At 34.5% G+C, this 25,879-nt stretch overlaps 1 protein-coding gene across 3 annotated transcripts in view; it reads left to right on the top strand.

The window, feature by feature from the left end:
• The first annotated feature begins 1,116 nt into the window (after positions 1-1,116).
• The window catches only part of Fstl5 (follistatin like 5), a 718,855-nt gene continuing 694,092 nt past the window's right edge, over positions 1,117-25,879 (top strand). For 2 of the 3 annotated variants that reach the window (XM_042668419.1, XM_042668418.1), the window contains exon 1: positions 1,136-1,264. In XM_042668419.1, the coding sequence (XP_042524353.1) occupies positions 1,136-1,264 (129 nt within the window). Of the gene's footprint in view, positions 1,265-25,879 lie in introns of all 3 variants that reach the window. The other variant, XM_042668417.1, reaches the window with a different exon arrangement.

The following is a 25,879-nucleotide window of genomic DNA, read 5'->3' as shown; positions in this document are numbered from 1 at the left end:
AACAGCTGCCAAAAATGGCCAGAATGTGTGCAAAACTTTCAGGAATTAGAAATACATTTACTTAAAACATGTTTAAAGATGGAAGAAAAAGATTGAGAGAAGTTTAATTTGGATGACATATGCCCTATGGACATAAAAGTAAAGGACTCTTCTAGCATCTATCAGGGAAAAAGCTGAGTTAGTAAGAGTGATAAAATTGAAAATATTGCGCTCAAAGTGTAAATTTGTATGTTTTGAGAAGATTTAATGTTTAGACCATAACAAATTTATCACATTTTATAAAAAACAACAAATCAGAATAAGCTAGGCTTTAATGGCTCACACTTAGAATCCTAGTGACTCAGGATGTTGAGATCTGAAGATCAAATTGCTATGTGAAGCCATACCAGGCAGAATATTAAAAAGATTCTTATTTCCAATTAAGCAGCTAAAAGCTAGAAGTGGAAGTGTGGTTCAAGTTGTCGAACATCAGTCTTGATTCAAAAAGCTATGTGAGAGCATAAGGCCTTGAGCTCAAGCCTCAATTCTGGGGTGCAAGAACACACACACAAAACCACATACGGTCACCAACAAATGGATTTTTAGTTTAAAGCACTTCTGGTGTAATGTTTTAGGAAATGTTCTAAATACTACCGGGAAGAATTCATTAATGATCTACTACGTCCTGTCTCCATTAATTCTGTTGTACTGCATTTATAATTGTACACCAATAAAATTGGTTTTCATTAATCTTTAACAGTGACTTATAAGAGCTACATTTTCCTTTTATATTTTCATCAATTAAATGCTATAAAAATGACAAATATTATGCATGGATACTTAAAATTACTTATAGATTGTTTTTACTTTATTTTCTTTATCTTCAGCACAGTTTGTATCAGGCATTACACATATTCCTATTTCATTCTTTGTGAAAAATCATCTAAAAATAACCAGTATTTGTTATGGTTAGAGGATATCTTTAGTTAGAGACAAATATCTAATATGGATTCAGCTGGCAGCTATCTGCTAGTTTTGATTAGATTTCTAGAGATTTCTGTGTAGTCTTAAATACTTCTGAATATACTCCTTTGATATATAATGCAGATTCTCTGATTATTGTAATTTTAATTTTGACAGGTAGAAATCTATCAGGATGTTTAAGTGCTGGTCAGCTGCTGTTTTGATTCTTGGATTCATTTTTCTGAAGTCAGAAGGAAGACCCATGAAAGAAGCAGGATATGGCCTTAAGTCCTATCAGCCACTAATGAGATTGAGACATAAGGTATGATCAGCATTCTAAATCTGCTCATAAGGCCATCAGATAAAAATTAATCTATTAGTTACTGAGCTTATGCATTTAAGAACATGGAGTTTATTATATCCTTTCAGTAATTCCATTGAATAAAAATTGCATGTTTTAAAGCAGAAGAAACCAATGAATATGGAAATTTACTATTTGGGACATGAAATACTTTTTGATTAAGAACAGAATTGGCCTGATTTAAAGTATGTATATTATTGGCTGGCAAAATGGCTCAAGTAGTGCAGTGCCTGCCTAGCAAGTGTTTAGACCCTCAATTCAAATGCTAATAATCATTACAATCAATAAATCAATAAATTAATGGAGTAATAGTAATAGATTTACATAAATAAGGAAAGGTGTTGAAACATAAAAACATAATTTCTATCTATTACTTTTATATTTAAGTTTAATCAATTTTAACAAAATTGGTCTGGAATTTTTTATAAAGATAGCACGTCTATGTCACCTAGAGAAATAAAGATTGAAAAATATATTGCATAGAAATTATTCAATATTGACATCAAATATAGTGAAAGCAGGGGTTATACTGTGGGGGAGGGACATACAAAGTAACAAAGAAATAATCTTATAAATGCGTTAGAAACACATGCATGAAAGAAAAAAATATTAAAATACATATCTAAGGGTTCATTTTCCTAACATCACATTATCTGACCTATTCCGCTTGACTCATACATATACTAGATATTGCAAGTATGGGAAACCATGGGGCCTATGTTTCTTTGGGCCTGGCTTACTTCGCTTAATATAATTTTTTCCAAGTCGTTCCATTTCCCCATTCCATGGGGCAATGTCATTCTTTCTGATGGAGGCATAGAATTCCATTGTGTATATATACCACATTTTCTTGATCCATTCATCTACTGAGGGGCATCTGGGTTGGTTCCAGATCTTAGCTATGGTAAATAATGCTGCAATAAACATAGTTGTGCTGGTAGCTTTAGTGTGGTGTTGTTTGTAAACATTTGGGTAAATGCCCAAAAGTGGGATTGCTGGGTCATAGGGGAGTTCTATGTGAAGTCTTTTGAGGAACCTCCATACTGCTTTGCAAAGTGGTTGAACAAGTTTACATTCCCACCAACAATGAAGTAAGGTTCCCTTCTGTCCACATCCCCTCCAGCATCTGTTGTTGTTAGAGTTCTTGATTTTTGCCATTCTAACTGGAGTGAGGTGGTATCTCAATGTTGTTTTCATTTGCATTTCTTTTATGGCTAGGGATGTTGAGCATTTCTTCATGTGTCTATTGACCATCCTTCTTCCTTCTTCAGAGAAGTTTCTCTTTAAGTCTTTAGCACTTATTTATTGGGCAGTTGTTTCTTTGAGGATTTGTTGTTGGGGGATTTAATTTTTTGAGTTCCAAGTATATTTTAGATATGAGACCCTTGTCCGTTGTATGGCTAATAAAGATCTTCTCCCAATCCGTGGGCTTTCTATTGATGTTGCTAGCTATGTCCTTTGCCATGCAGAAGCTCTGCAACTTTATGCAATCCCATTTGTCCAACCTTTCTTTGATTTGTTGTGTTTCTGGGTCTCTATTCAGCAAATTTCGGCCTGAGCCAAGGAGACCTAGGGTTTCTCTTATTCCATCCTGTAATGTTTTCAGAGTGTCTGCTTTGACTCCAAGGTCTTTGATCCATTTCGTTTAAGGATACCGGTGGACCTGTTGCAACAATGAGAAGTACGAATTGTCATGTCCAAAAGGAGCTTTACAACGTCGGTGGGGGGGGGGGTGGAGGGGGGGAGAAGGATTGGGACTGGGGGGTGAGGGGAGAGGCTGGGAAGGGACGTGAAGGGTAAACAAAGGAGGAGGCTGCAATGCTTGGTAAGAAATGTACGCATTATCCTGCCCCTCTGTACAGTATGTTCACAAATAAAGTAAAATAAAATTAGTAAAAAAAAAAAAAAAGAAATTATTCAATATTCTAATTTCCTTGAAAACCATAAAATTCACTCACTTAACAAAATTAAAACTAGAGCATTTGTTGGATAAATACTTCCTTATTTTAAACATCTTAAGTTCAAAGTAAATTGGTATCTAATTGTACTGTAAACCATATAAATGCAATAAATTAAACTAGTTCTTTTATTAATAAAAGTTTAAAATATTTCAAACAATATGCTCAAGGAACTCTTATTTTCTTAAAGTATAGAATATATATTGGATTTTTACATTAAACAGAAGATATAACATGATAATTTTGGAAAGATATGTTTATAAAATAGGTTATACTACTTATATTTTAAAAGATTTTGAAAACAATTAAACTGTAACTTTCTCCCTTACATTGAGAGCATAATATAGGCATATTTATAACATCTGTATTTTGTTGATTTTTTCATAATTATGATACTGTAGTAAAATATCTCATATTTACCAAGATTTTTAGGCACCAAACATTAGAGTGTTGAAGGTCTGACTTTACCCATCAAAACAATTTTGTAAGACAAGAAATACATATTTTTCATTTTATAATTAAGAGATCAAAATTCAGAATGTAGATTTTGGAATGTATAAATTTATTAAATGTATTAATTAGCTATCCATATTTAAATTACCGATCTGATAGGAAGAACAAAGAAAATAAAACCTGAAAATGCTGGATTGGGAAGGTGGCTCAGTGGTAGAGTGATTGCCTTGCATGCATGTGGCCCTGGGTTCGATTCCTCAGCATCACATAAGCAAAAAGAAAAAAGCCGGAAGTGACGCTGTGGCTCTAGTGGTAGAGCGCTAGCCTTGAGCTGAAGAGATGAGGGACAGCACCCAGGCCCAGAGTTCAGGACCCAGGTCAGGAAAAAAAAAAAAAAAAAACCCAAAAAACAAACAAAAAAAAAACCCTTAAAATGCACTTTAAGTGTCATCATAATATTTAATCTAGTGAAAAAAACAGTTTTTATAGTTTCTACCTTAAATATATACAATTAGAGAAATGTCCTTATGCTTTTGGTTTTTAGTTATCAGTGTTATCACTATATCGTATACTGAGTCAGTTTGATCCGCTCCAAAAGGAAAAAAAAATCAATGAGTTCTTTTAGGATGACATTAGAACACATTCATAAGATAAAGATTTATCTCACATTGTTATGTATAAAGTAGATATCTCTTAGTACAAAATGTCATGTCAAAAACGAGCTTTACAATGTCGGTGTGGGGGGGGAGGGGGGGGAAAGATTGGGTGTGGGGAGGGGGGAGGCTGGGAAGGGAGGTGAAGGGTAAACAAAGGAGGTGGCTGCAATGCTTGGTAAGAAATGTATGCATTATTCTGCCCATGTAATTGTAACCCCTCTGTACAGTATGTTCTCAAATAAAATAAAATAAAATTAAAAAAAAATAAAAACTCAAAAAAAAAGTAGATATCTCTTTATGATTTTGTATGATTTATTCATGATTATTTTATTTATAATTTTCCTGATTGCTTCTCTGCAAAACATAATATCTTTTGGGCATCATTGAGTGCATTATTATTTTCAGTTAACTTTAGATCTTTAAGTAACAAGATGCTTTGTTGTCCAATTTAATGAAATATTAAAAGAACAAAATTACAGCATGAGTTATATATATTTGAGAAGCACTAATGTCTACCAAAATGTTCTATCTTCTAAGATCGCAAATCTAGTTAAACAGTTAAATCTAATTAAATAGTTACAAACAGTATGCGATATTGGGTACTAAAAATATAGAGATATTTGGGAGATAGAGATTGGGACAGTTATAGTTCAAAATGTTTTTTACTTTCATGCAATTGTTCTAACATATTTATAAGATTATTTATTTGTTGCGTTCTATGTCCCTTCCCCACGATATAATCCCTGCTTTCACTGTATTTGATGTTGGTATAATTTGTGGAGGGGAAGCGAAAAAACAAATCGTTTAAATAGGGATGCAAGTGGACCCATTGCAACAATGAGATGTACAAGTCGTTATGTCGAAAAACGAACTTTACAACTTTGGCGTTGGGTGGGGGGAAAGGGGAGGATATGGGGGGGCGGGATATGGGAAGGGATAGGAAAGGAAAACAAAAGAGGAAGCAACAATGCTTGATAAGAAATTTACTCATTATCTTGCCCATGTAATTGTAACTCCTCTGTACGGTATTTTCATAATAAAAATTAAAATATAAAAATAAAAGAAGATATAATTTCAAAAAAATGTAAGTAAGACTCCATTTCAAACAGCAACCATCTGTAGTGATATGTATAGTTAGTCTCAATTACACTAGAGGCCACAACTAAAGGATAGAGGTGCAGGTCTAGCCTTTGGCAAGAATGGGAAACCTTCCTTGTAAAACAACTAAAGTAAAAAGGGCCAATGGTGTGACTCAAGTACTAGAGAAACTGCTTAATAGGTGGAATGCCCTGTATTCAAACTACAAGACTCACATAATGATAAAAATGATAAACAAGCAGACATAATAAATGAATAAATAAAATTAAGTAAAACACAGAGGCAAGATTGCCATGGAGACAGGCTTTGGGTAATAGTAATATTAAACTACAAAATATATTTGATGTGTTTATGTATGTGTGTATTTGTGTGTGTGAGAGAGAGGGAGAGAGGGAGGGAGAGAGAAAGAGAGAAGGAGAGGAAGGAAGAAAAGAGAAGGGAGGGAAGAGGAGGAGAGAGAGAGCATATATATAATGGACATGTAACAGGAGTGAGGAGGAACTCAAAGTTGACCGAAGACCTCACCTGATGCCTACTATTCATTTTCACCACCTGCTGGATTCTGCAGGACTACCTTCCCTTTTCTGTAATTTTGATGATTGCACTTCATGCTTTATTTTGTATCTAGCACTATTAGAATTCCCAGGAAATCCAGGTCATCATTGCACATTTCCATTTTCAATATGTCTGACATATTAGCACAGTCTTCCAGAAGCACTGAAAATAGAACAGTGAGAAACAACAGGCAATGTTTCATGTTATGACTTCGGTCATGACTGATATTCATCCAGGAAAGACATTACATGTATTTCACTTACGCATTAGTTTGTTGGATATTTTTTTTCCTTAGACTGTGAACTTTTTCCTTTTCCTTGTTCTCTAAGACCAAAAGCAACATTTAGTGTGTGGTAAAAACTTTGAAAAGGCTGAAATAAGATGATATAGTTATAGAATTAATAAATAATCAACCATTATCTAGCAGAATGACATAATATAACTGTAATAGAATGAAGTAATGGAACAATACTTAAAAGTTTTAAATAACTTAAGTAGTATTATATAAATGAATTTCCTCTAATTTACTTTTTGGTTGTTCTTTTTTTTTGGGGGGGGAGGGGTTCATGGAGCTTGAACTCTGGGCTTGGGTACTGTCCCTGAGTTCTTCAGCTCAAGGCAAGCACTCTATCACTTGAGCCACAGTACCATTTTTCTCTAATTTACTTTTTAACTATATAGTTTTATTTAAATATAAATATCTATAGTTCAACGAGAAAATAAGAAAATGCATAAGTAGGCTTTACATGGCATAAATGTCATGTTTTAAATTTAGTTGTTGACTAGAAAGAAATAGAACAAATTAAAAAATTCATTTTTATTCTTATTACTCATGTTCCACATTTTCCCAGAATAGTATCATTATTTGAATCTAAATAAATCTATATGTAGAACTCATTTTTACCGGATATTTATGTAACACCTGTATAGAGAATCAATATTGAGAGCAAAAAGTGAAATGTGAGACAAAGCAGGACTGGGACTTAGAACTCTGTCACTTGAATCCAAATACTGTCCTCCTTTTTTTCTCTGTCTTTTTTGCCTCCTTGCTGACCATTTCTTATCATTATTTGTTCTTTTTTACATTTTTATGTCTTGCTTAGTTGAAATTTGCCATCATAATTTAAACTAATGTTATAATTGTAATCTTTTAGTATCTATGACCTAATATTTCAACTTATTAATGTGCTCCCTAATTGACTGAGTAAAGAATCTTAGTTTAGTACCAAATCTTGCAACCCTTTTTTGACCCAAGGCACAGAACACACATCCATGTTGTATTAAAGTCAGGCTTGAATGAGTATCTTAGGAGGACAGAAGTATACCTTTTATAATCCTGTGCTCAGAGAACATACTATCAAGCTTTGTTGTGCACAGCTACCTCAGCAGATTTACACTGATTTATTATTCTTTTATTTCCTAAATCAAAATACTTGTCTGTGAGGGTAGTTTCCGTGCAAATGGGGTAAAGACTGTTGCTCCTCAAAGAAAGGGTGCTATCACTCAAAGATGTGATTTGTGGTGATTCTTCTTTCTTTTCCTTTTGGTAGTAAAAGAGAGATGTAGCTTTGTAAGGAGTGGCAGGAAAAAACTCCAAGAAAAGGTCAAATTAAAGAAACATCTGTCAGAACTCTCAGAGCTCAGAGGGTAGATCCTTCAGTCACCTCAAGTGGAAATATTTCCTGAGGAAGACGGGAGGCACATCTTTCAGAAATATCTGAGTGCCGGCCAGAATTTTATGAGAGACTCTTTAAAATGCCAATGATTTGCTGTGGTCAGTAAGCAACTTGCATTTCCAGGTGTAAGCAAATCGATAATAATGTGCGTTGGGGTAGCCGAAGATAAAAGAGTAACCCTAAATTACTTAATTAAGCTCAGGGCCTGTGGATTACATCTGTAATCCTACTATGCCAGAGGCTGAGATCTGAGGGTCATTGCTCAAGGATAGGCTGAGCAGGAAAGTCCAAGAAATCTACAATTGATCGCCAAAATCTAGAAGTGGTGCTAGCAATAAAGCTAAGGGACAATGCCCATGCCTTTAGTTTAAGCCTAACTACTGGTGTGAAAAAATGTTTAATTAATTGTGAAGTAGCAGGCAAGCTACTATATACTGACAGATTTGTTCTTTATATATCATGATGATTGGAAGTGACTAAGTCTCAGAATTATTTCAATACCAAATAATTTGTATTTTAACAATAAGGATTTTTTCAAACATTTTCTGACAAACGAATTCCCAGAATTAACTGGTATTATTTCATCCCAATTTTATGATTGGGCAAGAACTCCCAATTTTGAGAATACAATCATACTGCAGAAAATAAATCTATATTCTTTATAAATAGCAATAATAAATCTAATCATCTCAAAAGTTTTAGCAAAGATACAGTTGCAAAAAAATAGTTAAAAATACAACTGCATGGGGCTGGGAAGGTGGCTCAGTGGTAGAGCGCTTGCCTTGCATGCCTGAGGCCCTGGGTTCGATTCCTCGGCACCACATAAGCAAAAAGAAAAAAGCCGGAAGTGGTGCTGTGGCTCAAGTGGTAGAGCGCTAGCCTTGAGCTGAAGAGCTGAGGGACAGCACCCAGGCCCAGAGTTCAGGCCCTACGACTGGACCTCCCCCAAAAAATACAGCTACAGTCACTTTTAAGAAGCCTAGGCAAAATATAATAGTAAATATTTTTTTAAATAAATTTGGTTGCAGAGGTGAATATCTTTGAGAAAAAATGTACAGCCTTAAAGTACAGTTGAAGGTAAATGTATTGCTGATGAGAGGGTAAATCTTCATTTTTTCATCATGTCCTCCACCACAGACAAATACACACAAAGACACAGACACACATACTCAGACACACAGACACACAGACAGACACACAGACAGACACACTCACACTCACACTCACACACACACACACACATACACACACAAAGTAAAAGATAAATGTGTAAGTTAAGGGGATGAAACAGATACTCTCTGGTACTATTGAAATAATGCCAGGAACAATAAGCACAGTTTTAAAGACTTTATTCAGTAAAGAGCAAGTAAAGACAACCCAGAAGAGAAGAAAAACAGAACCCTGGCATGATCCTGGGCTGTTTTTGTTTTTGGTTTTGTTTTTTAACTTTCCCCACCACTTTCTCTTCTCCCTTCAGGCAATTTGTCAGATTATGATTGAAATATTTGAATTAGGCCAGATAATCTCCAGGGCAGTGGCCACAGGATGGAGGCTTGGCCTGGGCTTATGACTGAAATGCTTGAAACAGGCAGATAGTCTCCTGGAATGTAATCTGAGAAAGGTGGGTTTGGCCTGAGACATGGCAGGACTCAAGACCCTCCAGTCGTTAGTGGCCACTAGTGAAGAAGGGGGTAAGTTGGACAAACCAGTTCGCTGGTATCCTTCAAAATAAAGTATTTAGACCTTAAACCCAATATTAGGAGTTCGAAGTTTGGCCCAGCCAATTCTCTACATATTCCAAATGAAGAGAAATTGTGAAAGGTAGAGAAAGTCTGTTTATTATGTGTCAGACATGGAAAAATAGCACCTGAGTATATCTTCAGCTATATTCATAAGTTCAGACGTTGGCTTTTGGTTAAATAGGGAGAATTGGAGGGCCTGGAGTGAGAAAGTTATGTGGAGTTAATATACTCGCAAGTCAACAGATAGGCCTGATTAGCCATTATCTCAGTTTTTGCCTTTGCAGGAGTTCTGTAGAAGTTCTTATGGAAAAACAGAAATATAGAGAGGCCAAGCCAAATACTCAGAGAAGTAGGAGAACTCAAATTTATTACATCAGTGGTCCCAGACGAATTTCTGTTCTGAGGAACTCAAACGCATATCCACTTGCACACCATCTCTGGTGCCTTTGTCCCAGGCATGGTATGGTGGATCTGGTAGTAGCCAACACTACTGCTGCCACCGCAGACACTGGTGAGTGCTCGAATCTGTCTCCTTAACCAAGCTGCCTGAATTTCCTCCCTCTGGTCAAACTCTCTGTTCTATGATGTTACACTCTGTGTGATTCTCTAGCCTTAGATTTTCCACTGGAACACTAAAACTGGTTTCTACTTGAGAGCTTGTTTAGCCCCTAGCCTCTCCTCTGCTCTCTTCCCCTGCACCAACATGCCAGTTAGTTTTACATTAAAATCATTTATCATATGGTAACAAATTTAACATTTGCCAAGAAGACACAAGATGTTTACAAATTATTTTTTTTCTTTTATACTTCTCAGTAATGTTTTCCTGATTAGATGGTATATAGTTTAAGTTGATTTTTTAAAATTTTTGCATGTTTGCTGTTGTAAATTTTTCTGTTTTGGTGGTATTTAAAACGAATACTTGTAGGTGTTAAAATGTACTCCAGATTTTTGTAATTAATTTTGACTAGCCAACTTTATGGGTTCTTCAATTGATTCTTCCATGTTATCAGTTTATGTTCAGGTATTTTCCATGATTTTAACTCTTTCTGAAAGGATTATTTTTCTTCATTGTATTATTATTCACTGTAAATAAGGTTCTGAGATCTTATAAACTTATTTGAATGAGAAACTATGCCTATCAAAATGTGTTTCAAAAACAAGTAATATTTTGTATTACACCTAAACTGTAATATTTTAGTCTAATTTGAATGAAGTATTAGATAACTATACCATTTACACCTGTAACAATTAGACCATGTCACCTGACCAAGATTGTTTATTACGTTTTATGAATTTAACATTTCAAAGATGTTTACTATCCTTACTTTGTAATTACACCACACACCCATATCAAGAAGGCTTCTGAATTCAACTAAGCCCTATGAAAAGACAATCAATGCAGGGAAACAGAAACTCCATCAAGAACTAAATAGTGGATATTGGGGAGACACTGGATCCCCAAACAATAGGAGAATTTAGTTTTATTCTTCCCTTTCTTGTCAAATTTTCCTTCATCCTTACTGTTTTATTAGTCATGGATATATAGTCTATGGTGATTACCAGGCTTCTTTCTTAAAAGTTTGCTTTCTTAATTTAGGTGATTGTTTATTTATTTCATTTTAAATTTCAGGATTTTTAACATATATATTATATATATTATACGTAACATATATGTGTGTATATGTATATATGTATATATATATATATATATATATATATGTATGTTTTCCTTTTTTTCTTTTTGAATCTAGGGCTTTGTTCTCTTCCTTTTGTTCCCTTCCTTTTTGATATTCTTCTTTTGTCATATACTCCTCCCTGTATTTCCTCATTATTTGTAATTTTTCCTTTTTTGAAATTCCCTTTTATATACTTTTTATTGTAAAGATACAGTAGAGCGGAGTTACTGTTACATGAGTAAGGCAATGAGTACATTTCCTATCGAGTGTTGTTACCCCATCCTTTGTTTTTCCCCTACAATCCCTTCCCTCCCCATCTCCCCAGTTCATCCACACTAAGTTGTAAAGTTCGTTTTCAACATAGTGTCTTACACATCTCTTTGTTATCATGGGTAAATCTCTATCCTTTTTTCAGCATTTTGTTATTTCCATTTCCAACTCGAATTAGAAAAAAAAAATGTATATACAAGAAGCAGAACACTGGAATCAAATATAATGAAAATAGGGACTATACCAGGGGAATAACATACAATAATTTTTCTTTTAATTCCTTTTTAAAGAGTTTTCCTTTAATTCTGTTATTTCTCTCCAGTTCCTTTTCTTTGCCCATTGATCCCTAATTGTATCTGTGAGGTAGACTGTATTTGTTTCCATTTGACTATGTCTAAGTGGCTCTTTTTGTTATTCCTTTAGTTCAAATTGTTTTATTGTTCACAACAGATTTTTTAACTGAAAAAAATATGTATAATATCCACTTCTGAACCAGAATACCCCTCCCCAAATAAAAGTAAGGAGTAGTAGATAGGAGAGTACCTACCTATGATTTTGATCCTTTAAAGCCTGTGCAATTGCAGGGCTCTAGATTGATTTTGTTTTAATATTGTGTTCTGTTGTGGTATTGAACTTGCTTTTGTTTCCAAATGAACAGAAAAAAACATAGAAACACAAGAAAATGGCAAGTCAAGAAAACTCAATTTACACTCAAAATAAATAGTCAGATAAATAGTCAAAATAAATAGTCAATGAAAGATCTGGAAGATAGTTCTCAAAATGCTTTAAAAACACTACTGGTGAATATGTTGAATGATTTGAAAGACTGCTTGTGGCTATGTGTGGGTGTGATAAGGATAAGGCTAACCAAAGATAAATAGAGAAATTCATGGAATTCACAAATAGAAAGCTGAATGAATTCCAAGGAAAAAAAGGGATTTCAACGAAAAAGTAGTCACTCAGCTAAAGTATATGAGAAAGAAAACACTGAAAATCAAATCAAAGAAGAATTCCATACAAGAGCTAAAACAAAGCTTCAATAAAGAAATTGAAGCTATCAGAAACGACCAGTAAGAAGGGAGGGAAATAAAAAAAATAAAGTAGAAAGTCTTGACAGCAGATTATATGATGAAGGTAGAAACTCTATAATCAAAGACGGTATAGATTTTATAGATAATGAAGAGTAATTTATTCAAAACGAATCTAAGAAACAAGATAGATCCCTGCAAGAGATGAAAATAGGGAAAAAGTAAAATTCTTAATCTTACAGATGACATGATCATATATTTAAAGTACCACATAGACTCCTCCATCAAGTCACTTGAGCTGATGTGAAAGTTTAGCAAAGTAATAGGATATAAAATTAACCCACAGCTTTTCTGTATGCCAACAATGAGAAGAACAAGGCTGAAATCAAGAAAGCAACTCTTTTTGTAATATCCTCAAAAAAATACCCTAGAAGTTAACCAAATATGTGAAGAACCACTATGATGAAACTTTAAAAACTTGAAAAAGGAAGTTAAAGCAGATTTAGGGAAGAGGGAAAACCTTCCATAGTCCTGGATTGGGTGGATTAGCACAGTAAAAATGGCTGTACTGCCAAAAGCTATTTACAATTTCAATGCAATACCCATCAAAATTCCAACATTTTTCAATGATATTGAAGAATCAATCCAAAATTTTATATGGAATAATATAAGTTCCTCAATAGCAAATATAATCTTTAGCAGGAAAAATACTGCTGGAGGAATTTCAGTATCAAGCTTCAAACTCCATTACAAAGCCAAAGTTATGAGAACACCTTAGTACTCGCCTATGAACAGGCATGAAGACTAATGGAATAGAATTGAAGACCAAGAAATGAACTCACATAACTTTGGCCACCTAATCTTTAATAAGGGAGCCAAAAGGGTAAAATTGACCATACACGTGTGGAAAACTGAAGTTAGAGCCTTACATATCACTGTGCAGCAGAATCAAAATCAAATGAATCGAAGATCTCAATGTAAGATCAGATACCCTGAAAATATCACAAGAAAGGCTACGGGAAACACTAGAGCACCTTGGCAAAGGTCAAAATTTCCTAATTAAAGATTCTGAAACACAACAAATCAAAGTCTAGATAAATGGCATTGCATGAAACTGAAGAGTTTCATTATGGCAAAAGACATCACTGGCTGGGATGTGGCCAAAGGGAATATTACTACACTGTTCATGGGAATGTAAAGTTGTTCCACCACTCTGGAAAGAAGTATGGAGATTCATCATAAGAATAAACATAGATCTCCCCTATGACCCAGCAATCCCACTCCTGCTTATTTATCCAAATGACCACAATCAAGACCACACTAGAGCAATCAGCACAGCCATGTTCATTGCAGCAGTATTTACCATAGCTAACATATGGAATCATTTCTTTTTTTTATTGTGAAAATACTGTACAGAGGGGTTACAATTACATGGGCAAGATAGTGAGTACATTTCTTATCAAACATTGTAGCCTCCACCCTTGTTTACCCTTCCCATCATTTCCCAGCCTCCCCCTACCCCCCCACCTAATTCTCCCCCCCACCAAAGTTTTAAAGTTCGTTTTCAAAATGACCACTTGTACTTCTCATTGTTGCAACAGGTCCACCTGTATCCTTATTTAAACGAATGGTTTTTCCCCTTACCCTCCACAAATTATACTGACATTAAATACAGTCAAAGCAGGGGTTATACTGTGGGGGAGGAACATACAAAGTAACAAAGAAACAATCTTATAAATGCTTTAGAAACAAATGAATGAAAGAAAAAATAACATTTAAATACATATCTTAGGGTTCATTTTCCTAACGTCACCTTATCTGACCTTTTCTGGTTTGACTCATATATATACTAGATATTGCAAATAAAGGAAACCATGGGACCTATGTTACTTTGGGGCTGGCTTACTTCACTTAATATAATTTTTTCCAAGTCGTTCCATTTCCTAACAAATGGGGCAATGTCATTCTTTCTGATGGAGGCATAGAATTCCATTGTGTATATATACCACATTTTCTTGATCCATTCATCTACTGAGGGGCATCTGGGTCAGTTCCATATCTTGGCTATGGTAAATAATGCTGCAATAAGCAGCTTTAGTAGCTTTAGTGTTGTCTTGTTTGTAAACATTTGAGTAAATGCCCAAAAGTGGGACTGCTGGGTCAGAGGGGAGCTCTATGTAGAGTCTTTTAAGGAACCTCCATACTAATTTCCAAAGTGGTTGAAGAAGTTTACACTCCCACCAACAATGCAGTAAGGTTCCCTTCTTTCCACATCCCCTCCAGCATCTGTTGTTATTAGAGTTCTTGATTTTTGCCATTCTAACTGGGGTGAGGTGGTATCTCAATGTTGTTTTGATTTGCATTTCTTTTATGGATAGGGAGGTTGAGCATTTCTTCATGTGTCTATTGGTCATCCTTCTTTCTTCTTCAGAGAAGTCTCTCTTTAAGTCATTTGCCCACTTATTTATTGGGCAGTAGTTTCTTTGAGGATTTGTTGTTGGGGGATTTAATTTTTTGAGTTCCAAGTATATTTTAGATATGAGACCCTTGTCCGTTGTATGGCTAGTGAAGATTTTCTCCTAATTCTTGGGCTTTCTGTTGATCTTGCTAGCTATGTCTTTTGCCATGCAGAAGCTATGCAACTTCATGCAATCCCATTTGTCCAACCTTTCTTTGATTTGTTGTGTTTCCGGGTCTCTATTAAGAAAATTTCGGCCTGTGCCAAGGAGACCTAGGATTTCTCCTATTCCATCCTGTAATGTTTTCAGAGTGTCTGCTTTGACTCTGAGGTCTTTGATCCATTTGGAGTTGATTCTGGTGCAGGGTGATATATAAGGATCTAGGTTTAGTTTTCTACAAGTAGTTAACCAATTTTGCCAGCACCATTTACTGAAGAGGCTATCTTTCTTCCATTCTCTTTTTTTTAGATCCCTTATCAAAGATTAGATGGCTATAGATCTGTAGGTTCATTTCTGGGTTTTCAATTCTATTCCATTGGTCCTGAGGTCTGTTCTTGTGCCAGTACCAAGCTGTTTTGATTACTATGGCTTTATAGTCAGAGTTTGAAATTTGGTATTGATATTCCTCCAGTAGTGTTCTTTCCATTGAGGAGCACTTTTGCTATTCAGGGTCTTTTATTGTTCCATATGAATTTTTGGATTGCCTCTTCTATTTCCTTGAAGAATGAGGTTGGAATTTTGATAGGTATCGCATTGATTTTGTAGATAGCCTTGGAAGTATTGCCATTTTTATGATGTTAACATTTCCAATCCAGGAGCATGGGAGTTTTTCCCATTTTCTAAGTTCTGTGTTGATTTCCTTTTTCAAGTTTTTAAAGTTTTCATCATAGAGGTCCTTTACTTCTTTGGTTAAGTTAATTCCTAGGTATTGTATTTTTTGTGGGGCTATTACAAATGGAGTTGCTTTCCAAATTTCAGTCACACTTTTCTCATTGTTGGCATACAGAAAGGCCATTGATTTTGGGGGGTTAATTTTATACTCTGCTACTTTGCCAAAGTTTTGAACAAGCTTGAGTAATTTGGGAGTGGCGTCTATGGGATTCTTTAAATACAAGATCATGTCATCTGCAAAGAGGGAGAGTTTTACTTCTTCTTTCCCTGTTTGGATCCCCTTTATATCTGCATCTTGTCTTATTGCTGTAGCTAGGCATTCTAATATTAGGTTGAAGAGAAGAGGAGAGAGTGAACATCTTTGTCTTGTTCCTGAGTTAAGAGGAAAAGGCTTTAGTTTTTCACCATTAAGTATAATGCTGGCTGTAGGTTTGTTACATACAGCCTTTATTGTATTCAGGAATGTTCCATGGATTCCTAATTTTTCCAAAACCTTCATCATAAAGGGGTGTTGGATCTTGTCGAATCCTTTTTCTGCATCTATTGAGATAACCATGTGGTTCTTATCCTTTCTCCTGTTGATGTGATGAATAATATTAATTGATTTGCGTATATTGAACCAGCTTTGCATCCCTGAAATGAATCCTGTTTGATCATGATGTATGATTTTTTGGATGAATTGTTGAAGTCGATTGGCCAAAATTTTGTTGAGAAGTTTTGCATCAATGTTCATCAAAGAAATGGGTCTATAGTTCTCTTTCTTCCATGAGTCCCTGCCTGGTTTTGGGATGAGCGTGATGATGGCTTCATAGAATGTGTTCGGTAGTGAACTTTCTCTTTCAATTTCATTGAAGAGTTGGAGGAGAATTGGTGTGAGCTCTGCTTTGAAGGCCTTGTAGAATTCTGCTCTAAAACCATATGGTCCTGGACTTTTCTTAGCTGGGAGGTCTCTTATTGCTGTTTCTATTTCAATGCTTGATATGGGCCTGTTAAGATGATTTAACTCATCTTGGTTTAGTTTTGGCATGTCAATATTTGCTAAGAAAAGGTCCATTTCTGCCAAGTTCTCAAACTTATTAGCATAAAGTTTTGAGAAGTATTCACTTATAATGTTCTGAATCTTGGTTGTTTCTGTGGTGATGTTTCCATTCTCATCTCTGAGTTTATTTATTTGGGTGTGTTCTCTTCTTTTTCTGATAAGATTTGCTAAGGGTCTGTCTATTTTGTTAATTTTTTCAAAGAACCAACTCTTTGTTTTGTTGATTCTTTCTATAGTTCTTTTGGATCCTAATTCATTTAATTCTGATTTAATTTTAATTACTTCTTTCTGTCTACTGGATTGGGGTTTATCTTGCTGCTCTTTTTCAAGGAGGTTCAGATGTCTCATTAAATTGTTGGTTTCAGATCTCTCCAATTTGTTCATGGAGGAACTCAGAGCTATATACTTCCTTCTGAGTACTGCCTTTGCTGTATCCCAGAGGAGCTGGTAATTTTTGTGCTCATTTTTGTTGAATAGAATGAACATTTGAATTTCTTTTCTAATCTCTTGCTTGACCCACTCATGATTCAGCAGTGTGTTGTTCAGCCTCCATGTGTTAAAGGACTTTCTTTGGTAGCTTTTGGTGTTGAGTTTTAATTTTATTCTCCTGTGGTCAGAGAGAATGCAAGGTATAACTTCAATGTTTCTGAATTTGGACAAGTTTGCTTTGTGGACTAAAATGTGGTCTGTTTTAGAAAATGTTCCATGTGCTGCTGAGATAAATGTGTATTCTAATGCTGTTGGGTGAAATATTCAGTAGATGTTGGTTAAATCTAGTTCATCTATGCAATTATGCGGTTTCTCTGTTGAGTTTTTGCCGAGTTGATTTATCTAGTGGGGAGAGTGGTGTGTTAAAATCCCCAACAATTAATGTCTTTGGATCTATGTGGGATTTGAGGGAAAGTATTGTTTCTTGGATAAATTTGCGTGCTCTTTTGTTTGGCGAATAGATATTTAGTATTGTAATATCCTCCTGGAGAGAACCCTTAATTAGTATGTAGCGACCTTCTTTATCTCTTCTCACAAATTTTAATTTGAAGTCTATTTTATCTGATATTAGGATTGCAACTCCTGCCTGTTTATGGGGGCCGTTTGCTTGGTTGGTTTTGTTCCAGCCTTTAACATTGAAAATGTGTTTGTTTTTATGGGCAAGATGTGACTCCTGAAGGCAGCAGATAGAAGGATCTTGTTTTTTAATCCAACTAGACAGTCTATATGGCTTAATTGGAGAGTTAAATCCCTTAATGTTGAAAGATAATACTGAGAGGTATTTGGGAGTTCCTGTCATTTAATCCAACTTCTTGGGGGCTGCAGCTACTTGGTTCATCCTATGGTTCTTGGATTCTCAGTTTGGGTGTGGTTTCTTGGCCTTTATTGTGGTCTTGTTGGTTTTCTATGTGTAGGAAATCTTTAGGAATATTTTGTAGGGCTGGTTTGGTGGAGATATATTGTTTCAATTTTTCTTTGCTATGGAAGGTTTTTATTTGGCCTTCCGTTATGAAGGAGAGTTTAGCTGGGTACAATATTCTTGGTTGAGAGTTGTTTGTTTTTAGGGCATGGCATACATCATTCCAGGCTCTTCTTGCTTTGATTGTCTCTGTTGAGAAATCTGAGGTGATTCTAATTGTTTTCCCTTTATAGGTGATTAATCTTTTCCCCTTGACAACTTTAAGGATCTTTTCCTTGGTCTGTGTTGATCCTGTGTGGATTATAATGTGACGGTGGGATGTCCTATTCTGGTCTGGTATATTTGGAGTTCTAAAAGCTTCTTGTATTTGAATAGGCCTATCTTTTTGCTTATTTATCCAAATGACCACAATCAAGACCACATTAGACCAATCAGAACAGCCATGTTCATTGCAGCAGTATTTACCATAGCTAACATATGGAATCAATGCAGATGCTCCTCCAATGAAGAAAATATTTTATATATATATATATATATAAATATATATATATAGAGAGAGAGAGAGAAAAAAAGAGAGAGAGAGAGATTTACTATGAAATTCCATGCTTACATCAGAATGAATGACATTTCCTCATTGGTAAAGAATGGAAAGACTGAAAATTTTGTAGGAAGTAATGTAAGCCAGGACCAAATATACCTAGACTGCATGGTTTCCCTAATTTGTAATACCTGGAATATGTGTAGGGTACTCCTAGGGAAAAGTGATAATATCTCAATATCTATGTGCATATTACCATATAAAATGATGTTTAGTGGAAATGAACTCCAAGAAATGGAAATAAGAAGTTTTTTTAGGGTACTATTGGTAGTTATTTCTTTTCTCTTTCTTTCTTTTTCTTCCTTTGCTTTATTTCTTGATATCATTGTTTTTAATTTCTGTTCCCTATGTCTGTATATAAGTATCTGATTTGGGGAAGGGATGGGGAATCACAGAAATTGTGGGACAAAATGTAAACCAATGCAACAATAATACTCTCTAGACACTATGTTGGAAAATGTACTTTAAAACGTAGGGTGATGGGCCGGGAAGGTGGCTCAGTGGTAGAGCATTTGCCTTGAATGCATGAGTCCCTGGGTTCGATTCCTCAGCACCACATAAGCAAAAAGAAAAAAGCCAGAAGTGGCACTGTGGCTCAAGTGGTAGAGCACTAGCCTTGAGCTGAAGAGCTGAGGGACAGCACCCAGGCCCAGAGTTCAGGCTCCACGACCACAATGGAAAAACTGGAACAGAAAGAAGAAGTATAAGCAACTCTTGCTAAACGTTCATCTGCAGAATTTTTAAAGTTTAGACAAAATGGATAATTTCCTAGAAAAAAATGCAAATTCTCAGTCTTCAAACACTGTAGAAGAAAGTGTAATGGAGATGTGAAATCAGCATGGAAGAATCCAGATCATATCAGATTTCTCCACAGCTCAGGGTTGTTGATGATTAGACACCAAATAAGGTCAATTATAATAAAGTTGCATTTTTAATGCAAAGTCAATATGTTCATAGTGATACATGGTACCTTAATTTCTAAATGTAATGATGTCGAATCATAAAATACTCTTGCACCAAAATAATGAATTAGCCATATGTTTGAGATTTTATGAGACTGATGGCTGTTTATCAGTGAATGAGCTCTAAAAGAGATTAGTCTGTACTCTTGTAAATATATCTGCCAAAGAACATGTATGTTTGTGTGTGTGTGAGTGTGTGCATGTCTGCATGTATGTGTGTTTTTGTTGGGGGTAGTGAGGGAGGGAGAGAGAGAGTAGAGAGACAGAGAACTGCAAAGTAGAGAAAGAATACTAATTTTCCTTACCTGATTTTAATATTTTGTGCATTCTGTGTGTTTGTGTCTATGGTACCACCAATGTGTATTGTGCCTTTGGAAGAACAAATGAAATATGAAAATGTTTACTTTTTTATTTTTATTTGATTTATCTGACTTCTGTTTACTGATAAAGATAATAACTTTGTACATTGGCTTTAACTAGCTGAATCCCAGTTCAGAAATAAATAATAAGTAAACTTTTCTACCTGAAGTTTTGCCTTGGAGTCACACCCCAACTGGACACTTGAACTCTCAGTTTCACTATGATTCCTGTGCATGTTAGTTCTAATCTACTCTCATGAAATTTTGCTAGTTAAATTTTTTGCTATCACCGACCCAAAAAACTAACCCAAGTAAAGTTTTTGTAAAAACCACAGTGTCTCTGGTTTTGGAATTTCTATCATGACATAAGGAGTCATTAAACACTAATTATTAAACTTTATTTGAAGAACAAGGATAAAACTCTGCCTTAAGTTGATTTACTTTTATTGGCTTGGTAATATATATATCAATCTTAGAAATTATATTTCTTATTTTATAACAAAAGGAGTTTCATGGACATATTGTTTTGTACAATAATTCTGTTTAAAGCAAGAAGAATTGTTAATGTTCAGTTCACATTGCTTTTAATTTTTACATATTCATTACACTTAGGCACAATTCACTTAGTTGTTTTTAAGGCACAATTCGCATCGTTGTTTTTAATTTTACATATTCATTACACCTGTATGCTATTTGTCAATTTATTTGAATTGCTATTTAATAAAATTGCTTATGAAGTTCTATATTTCATCTAATGAATGGAGTTTGTTAAAGTTATATTAAAATTTCAGTAAAATTAAGCACTGAGCAAATTTAACAGGGTAAGGATTTTTTGAAGATTCAATTTCAAATTCTAGTTTTAGAGAGAGTGAGAAAATGAGAAAAAATATAACATACAGCAAAATAGTAAAAAGTGAAAAAAAAAGCATTTTTTCAGTGTTTTACTATTTTGTTGTATGAGCAATTGGCTGACAGCTTGCAAATTAGATTTAGTTACTCATATTACTTGTTAGGGTTAACACCAAATGTATTTAATCATAATAGAGTTTTACAGATTGCAATAAAATAATTTATATAAAATGTAAGAAAAGTTATATTTAAAGGGGATTGAAATGAATCATCACAGGTAAGATGTGAGAATTCCATCAAACAAAATAATTTTAGCACTATGTTAGTTCAAGAGATATTTCTCAGTGTGAGATGAATGAGTCACAATATTTAAAGGTTCACATTGAGACCAACATAGAAATGCCTTTCTAACGACAGTTATGCTTTCCCAAAGGCAATTTGTATCAAGTATGCTCTCTCTGTCTGTTATTTAAATCACTAATTATAACTTTAAGTGTTTACAATCCCTTTCTCATTATTTTTCTGAGGTGTGTACCTCATAATTATCTCCTTAATCTGAGGATTTCCTCAGACCAACAATGGTTTCTTCTTCCTCACACCACACACTAATATGACTTCAAATTTAATGTCCATTTCATCTTTCTTAAAGCTCCCTCTGCTGGGTACTAATATTTCATGCCTATAATCCTAGCTCCTCATGAGGCCAGATCTGAAATTTGCAATTTGAAGTCAGCTGGGGCAGAAAAGTCTATGAGATGGGAATCTCATTTCCCATTGACCACCAAAAATGCCAGAAGTGCAACTGTGGCTTAAGTGGTAGAATGCAAGCCTTGAGTGAAAAAGCTAAGTAAGAGTGCCAGACTCTGACTTCAAACCCCAGTACCACCACAATAAACAAAGCCCTTGCTAACTTAATTGTGTAGGGTATGCTTCCTACATAATCATTCTTCTATCACTTAGTTTTTCTTCAATGAATCAGACCTTTTAAAATCCTGCTTGTTTTCTCATTTGTGTTATTATTCATTTTGTAAATAAAAATACTTTGAGGTGGACATTCCTATTGTGATGAGCTCAAGACTATTTCTCATTATTTTCAAATATTTACAAATGAAGCTGAATGGCAACTGCACACAAATCAATCCTTAATGTGTTTTGTTATTTTGAGTTTAAAATACCTAACATATTTATTGGTACAGAACAATATATGACAAAAACCCATGTGCTCATAATATTTTAAAAAATATTAGCATTGTTCCATACCAGATTTCCATAACATTTAAAAAAATTAATATTGTTCCACACCAAGCTTTCAATGATTCATTCTTCATATAAAGTTTCAGAGCAATTTGTAGCTGAGAGCTTCATTCTAGTTATTCCTGTTTCTTGGCCTTACCTTCTGAAACCATTATCCCTATAGTGAGGTTCCATAATTTTACACAAAATTCCATAAGTCATACAGGGCTTGTCAGGTTGATAATTGCTGTGTTACTTCATTCATGTAATGGCAACCGGATATGCTCTTACTTGAAAGCTACCTCTATTTGAAATTACCTCTATTTGCTCCTTGTTTTAAAAGTTAGTCATTACCTACGTGCTTAAAATTTTAGGTAGGTTAATAGAAAATTGGCAAGCATTGCAACTGGTATAGTATAAAGAGGAAGATAGCAATTGGTAATTTCTACAGTATAAAATTAAAAATTGATCAAATATTATGATCAAAATGATCAAAGGTATAGCACCTCTGAACAACTAATGAATTGTTTAAAAAATGAATACCAGGAAGTGGAGACAAGTTTGGGATGCAGGCAATAGGGGGATAAAAAGGAGAGATGAAAGGTGAAAATCCAGTGACTATATTCAATATACATTATATAAAAATGAACTATGTATCTTGAAGGTAGAGGTAAGAGAGGGAAATATGGGAGAAAATGTTGGAAGGGTTAACATTGATCAAGATGTATGCATAACCTTAGACTTAGAGAACTGTAAATCCTTTTTGTAAATAATAATAAAATTTAAAACATAAAGAAATAGATAAAATAAATAACAAAAAGGCAATTAAAAATAGCTCAGTCATCTATCACACATCAAATTCTCTAAGTTAACAAAAAACAAAAAGAAATAAAACATCATACTTAAAGATATTTACAAACATTTCCATTCTTGCTATTGAATCCCAAAATGAAAGCTCAGGTACTACAGTATTGTTGTTAGTAGTGCTGTTGATGATGATATTGTGTTGTTTTTGTTGTTGTTTTTACCACATCCTTCCTCAGTTTTCTCTTTTGTCCCTTTCTTTCTTTCTTTCTAACTTTCCTGCTTTCTTGCTTTCCTGTCTTTTTCTTTGCCCTGAGTGTAGTTTAGGTCTTTTGTTATTTCTCTTTTGCATAGCTTTTTCAGTCAAAACTGGTGCTCTATCTCTTATTTTACACCTCCATTTCTCGATTTTTGCTAGTTAATTGAAAATATGAGCCTCTAATTTGTCTTCTCAGACTTGTTTCAAACTTGGATTCTTAGACCTCAGCCTTCCTGAAAGCTAGGATTACAGATATGCACCACCAGTGCCTGGGTAAAGAGCACTATTTTTATATTTAATATCTCAATTGAGAGTAAAGAATTTTACTTGTTGAGTCATTGAACACTTGCAGCCAGTTTTCAAGTACCAATGAACACAGAAGACAATTTTTGTGATAATGGTACAGAAGCAGGATGAGCTCAATAAAGAACTATTCTTTAAATGTTTAATTTGGACCTTTGCCAGGTTAGTTACAGTGGACATTATTACCTCATGTGACTCTGGGTATCAGTGAACAGGTCCCCAGCCAGCCTTGTAGTCACAAAGGTGAAAAACAACACTCCACAGAGTAGTATTTTCCTATGGTAAAAGTATTGCATATTGAAACCATCCTGCAAGCAGAAGATTGTGCTTATTCACTTTTAGAAATATTGCCAACCCTTAGTTTAAAAGAGATTAGCTTATTTTCTTCTTGCTCAAATAATACATATTTTTATGTTCCAAATTCAAATTTACCTTAATGATACAACATATTTAAAATACAGTTTATTTTGTAATTGCCAATTTTCAGACGTCTCAATCTCTTATTATATCTGGGCAATACCAAATACTGTACCAATAACTTCTAGCAGGTACAGCACTGGCTTTGAACTCTTGCAACTAGATTTTCACATTCCAGTTAATTTCTAGCGTTTTATTTTTCCTAAAATAACCCAAAAACCCAACCCAGATATGTATTTAAACAAAAATGTATTATATTGTAATGTTTCCTAAAATTTATAGATGTTTGGGAAAGTAATGTAGAGATGTATCTAACAGATTGCTGAAACTAGGAAAACATCATCGTTAGCCTTTTCACTCCATTTAGTATCTCTTGATAATTGTTTCAAGTATTTTCTAAGCTTTTTGGTAACTGATTTTGATGATGAGAAACTTACAGTTTTCTCACTCCCTGAAAGTACTTTCTTAATTTTAATACTAGATTATTTATCATCAGTACCAAATACTAAACATTTATTCCTGGTCAGCTTCAGAATATTTCAATATGATTTTAGAACAAGTCAAAAAAGGAGGTAATGTGAAAAATCTTTTCTGAACTATGACTTCCTTGAAATATTTTACTTATAACGTCTTATAAATATAAGGATGAATGAAAACAATGCTTTTTTAAAGTAATTTTTGCATATCCAATAAGATTTTTTTCTTTGATCTTGTCTGTGGTGGGACTTGAACTCTGGGCCTGGGTGCTGTCCCTCAGCTCTTCAGCTCAAGGCTAGCTCTCTACCAGTTGATCCACAGCACCACTTCAAGTGGTTTATTGGAGATAAGAGTTGTGCAGACTTTCTTTCCTGGGCTGGCTTTAAACCGTGAACCTCGGATCTCAGCCTCCTGAGTAACTAGGATTTTAGGCATGAGCTGCTGGCGCCTGGCTTGAAATCAATGGTTTTCAAAATTAATAAATATTTGATGTTTCTCACTGGTGTTAGATATTTCAAAATTAATACAAAGTTTGTGAATGATGCTAAATGAAATAAGTCAGTCATTTACTCATCTAAGGACTCTAAAAGCTTAGAACTCAGAGAGTAGAGCAGTAGTTCCCAGATGCGGGGAATGTGGTACAAGATTGGTGAGACAATGACCAAAGAACAAATTGGACAAAAGGAACAAACTACAGGGTTCTATTGTTTACTGTGGCTATACTTAACAGTCACATTAACTATATTAATATTATACTTTTAAAAAAGACTAAATAAGTCGAAGTTGTTGCTCACAACACCAATTAAAGTTAAGTAACTACAATCGACTTTGGTATCAAAACATGTTGTAAATCATGAAAAAACACAATTTTGTCAGTTAAGTAAAATTTAAGAAAATAAAAAGAAGAAAAGATAATCACTTGTTTACATAAAATTTGTAGAATGGTGGGAGACAGAGGAGCTTTAACAAATATGCCAAGTATAGGAAATGACCAAAATCTGTTTCACAAGCAAGGAACAACCTTGAGATGTAGAAATGCACAAAAAATTTAAGTTTTATTTGCAATAACTAGTATATGTCTGAGTCAAGCAGAAAAGGTCAGATAAGTTGATGTTAGGGAAATGAACCCTAAGATATGTATTCAAATGTTTCTTTTTCTTTCATGCGATTGTTTCTAACACATTTATAAGATTATTTCTTTGTTGCTTTGTATGTCGCTCCCCCATGGTATAACCCCTGCTTTCACTGTATTTGATGTCGGTATAATTTGTGGAGGGGAAGGGGAAAAAATCGTTTAAATAGGGATACAGGTGGACCCATTGCAACAATGGGATGTACAAGTCGTTAATTTCATAATGAACTTTACAACTTTGGTGGAGGGAGGGAGGCGGATTAGGTGGGGGGTA

Source organism: Dipodomys spectabilis, unplaced genomic scaffold, assembly GCF_019054845.1.
Source record: "Dipodomys spectabilis isolate Male_0828 unplaced genomic scaffold, ASM1905484v1 ptg000436l, whole genome shotgun sequence".
Taxonomy (NCBI): Eukaryota; Metazoa; Chordata; class Mammalia; order Rodentia; family Heteromyidae; genus Dipodomys; species Dipodomys spectabilis.
Note: the sequence above shows the minus strand (reverse complement) of the source record. Positions and strands in the feature narration are given on the sequence as shown.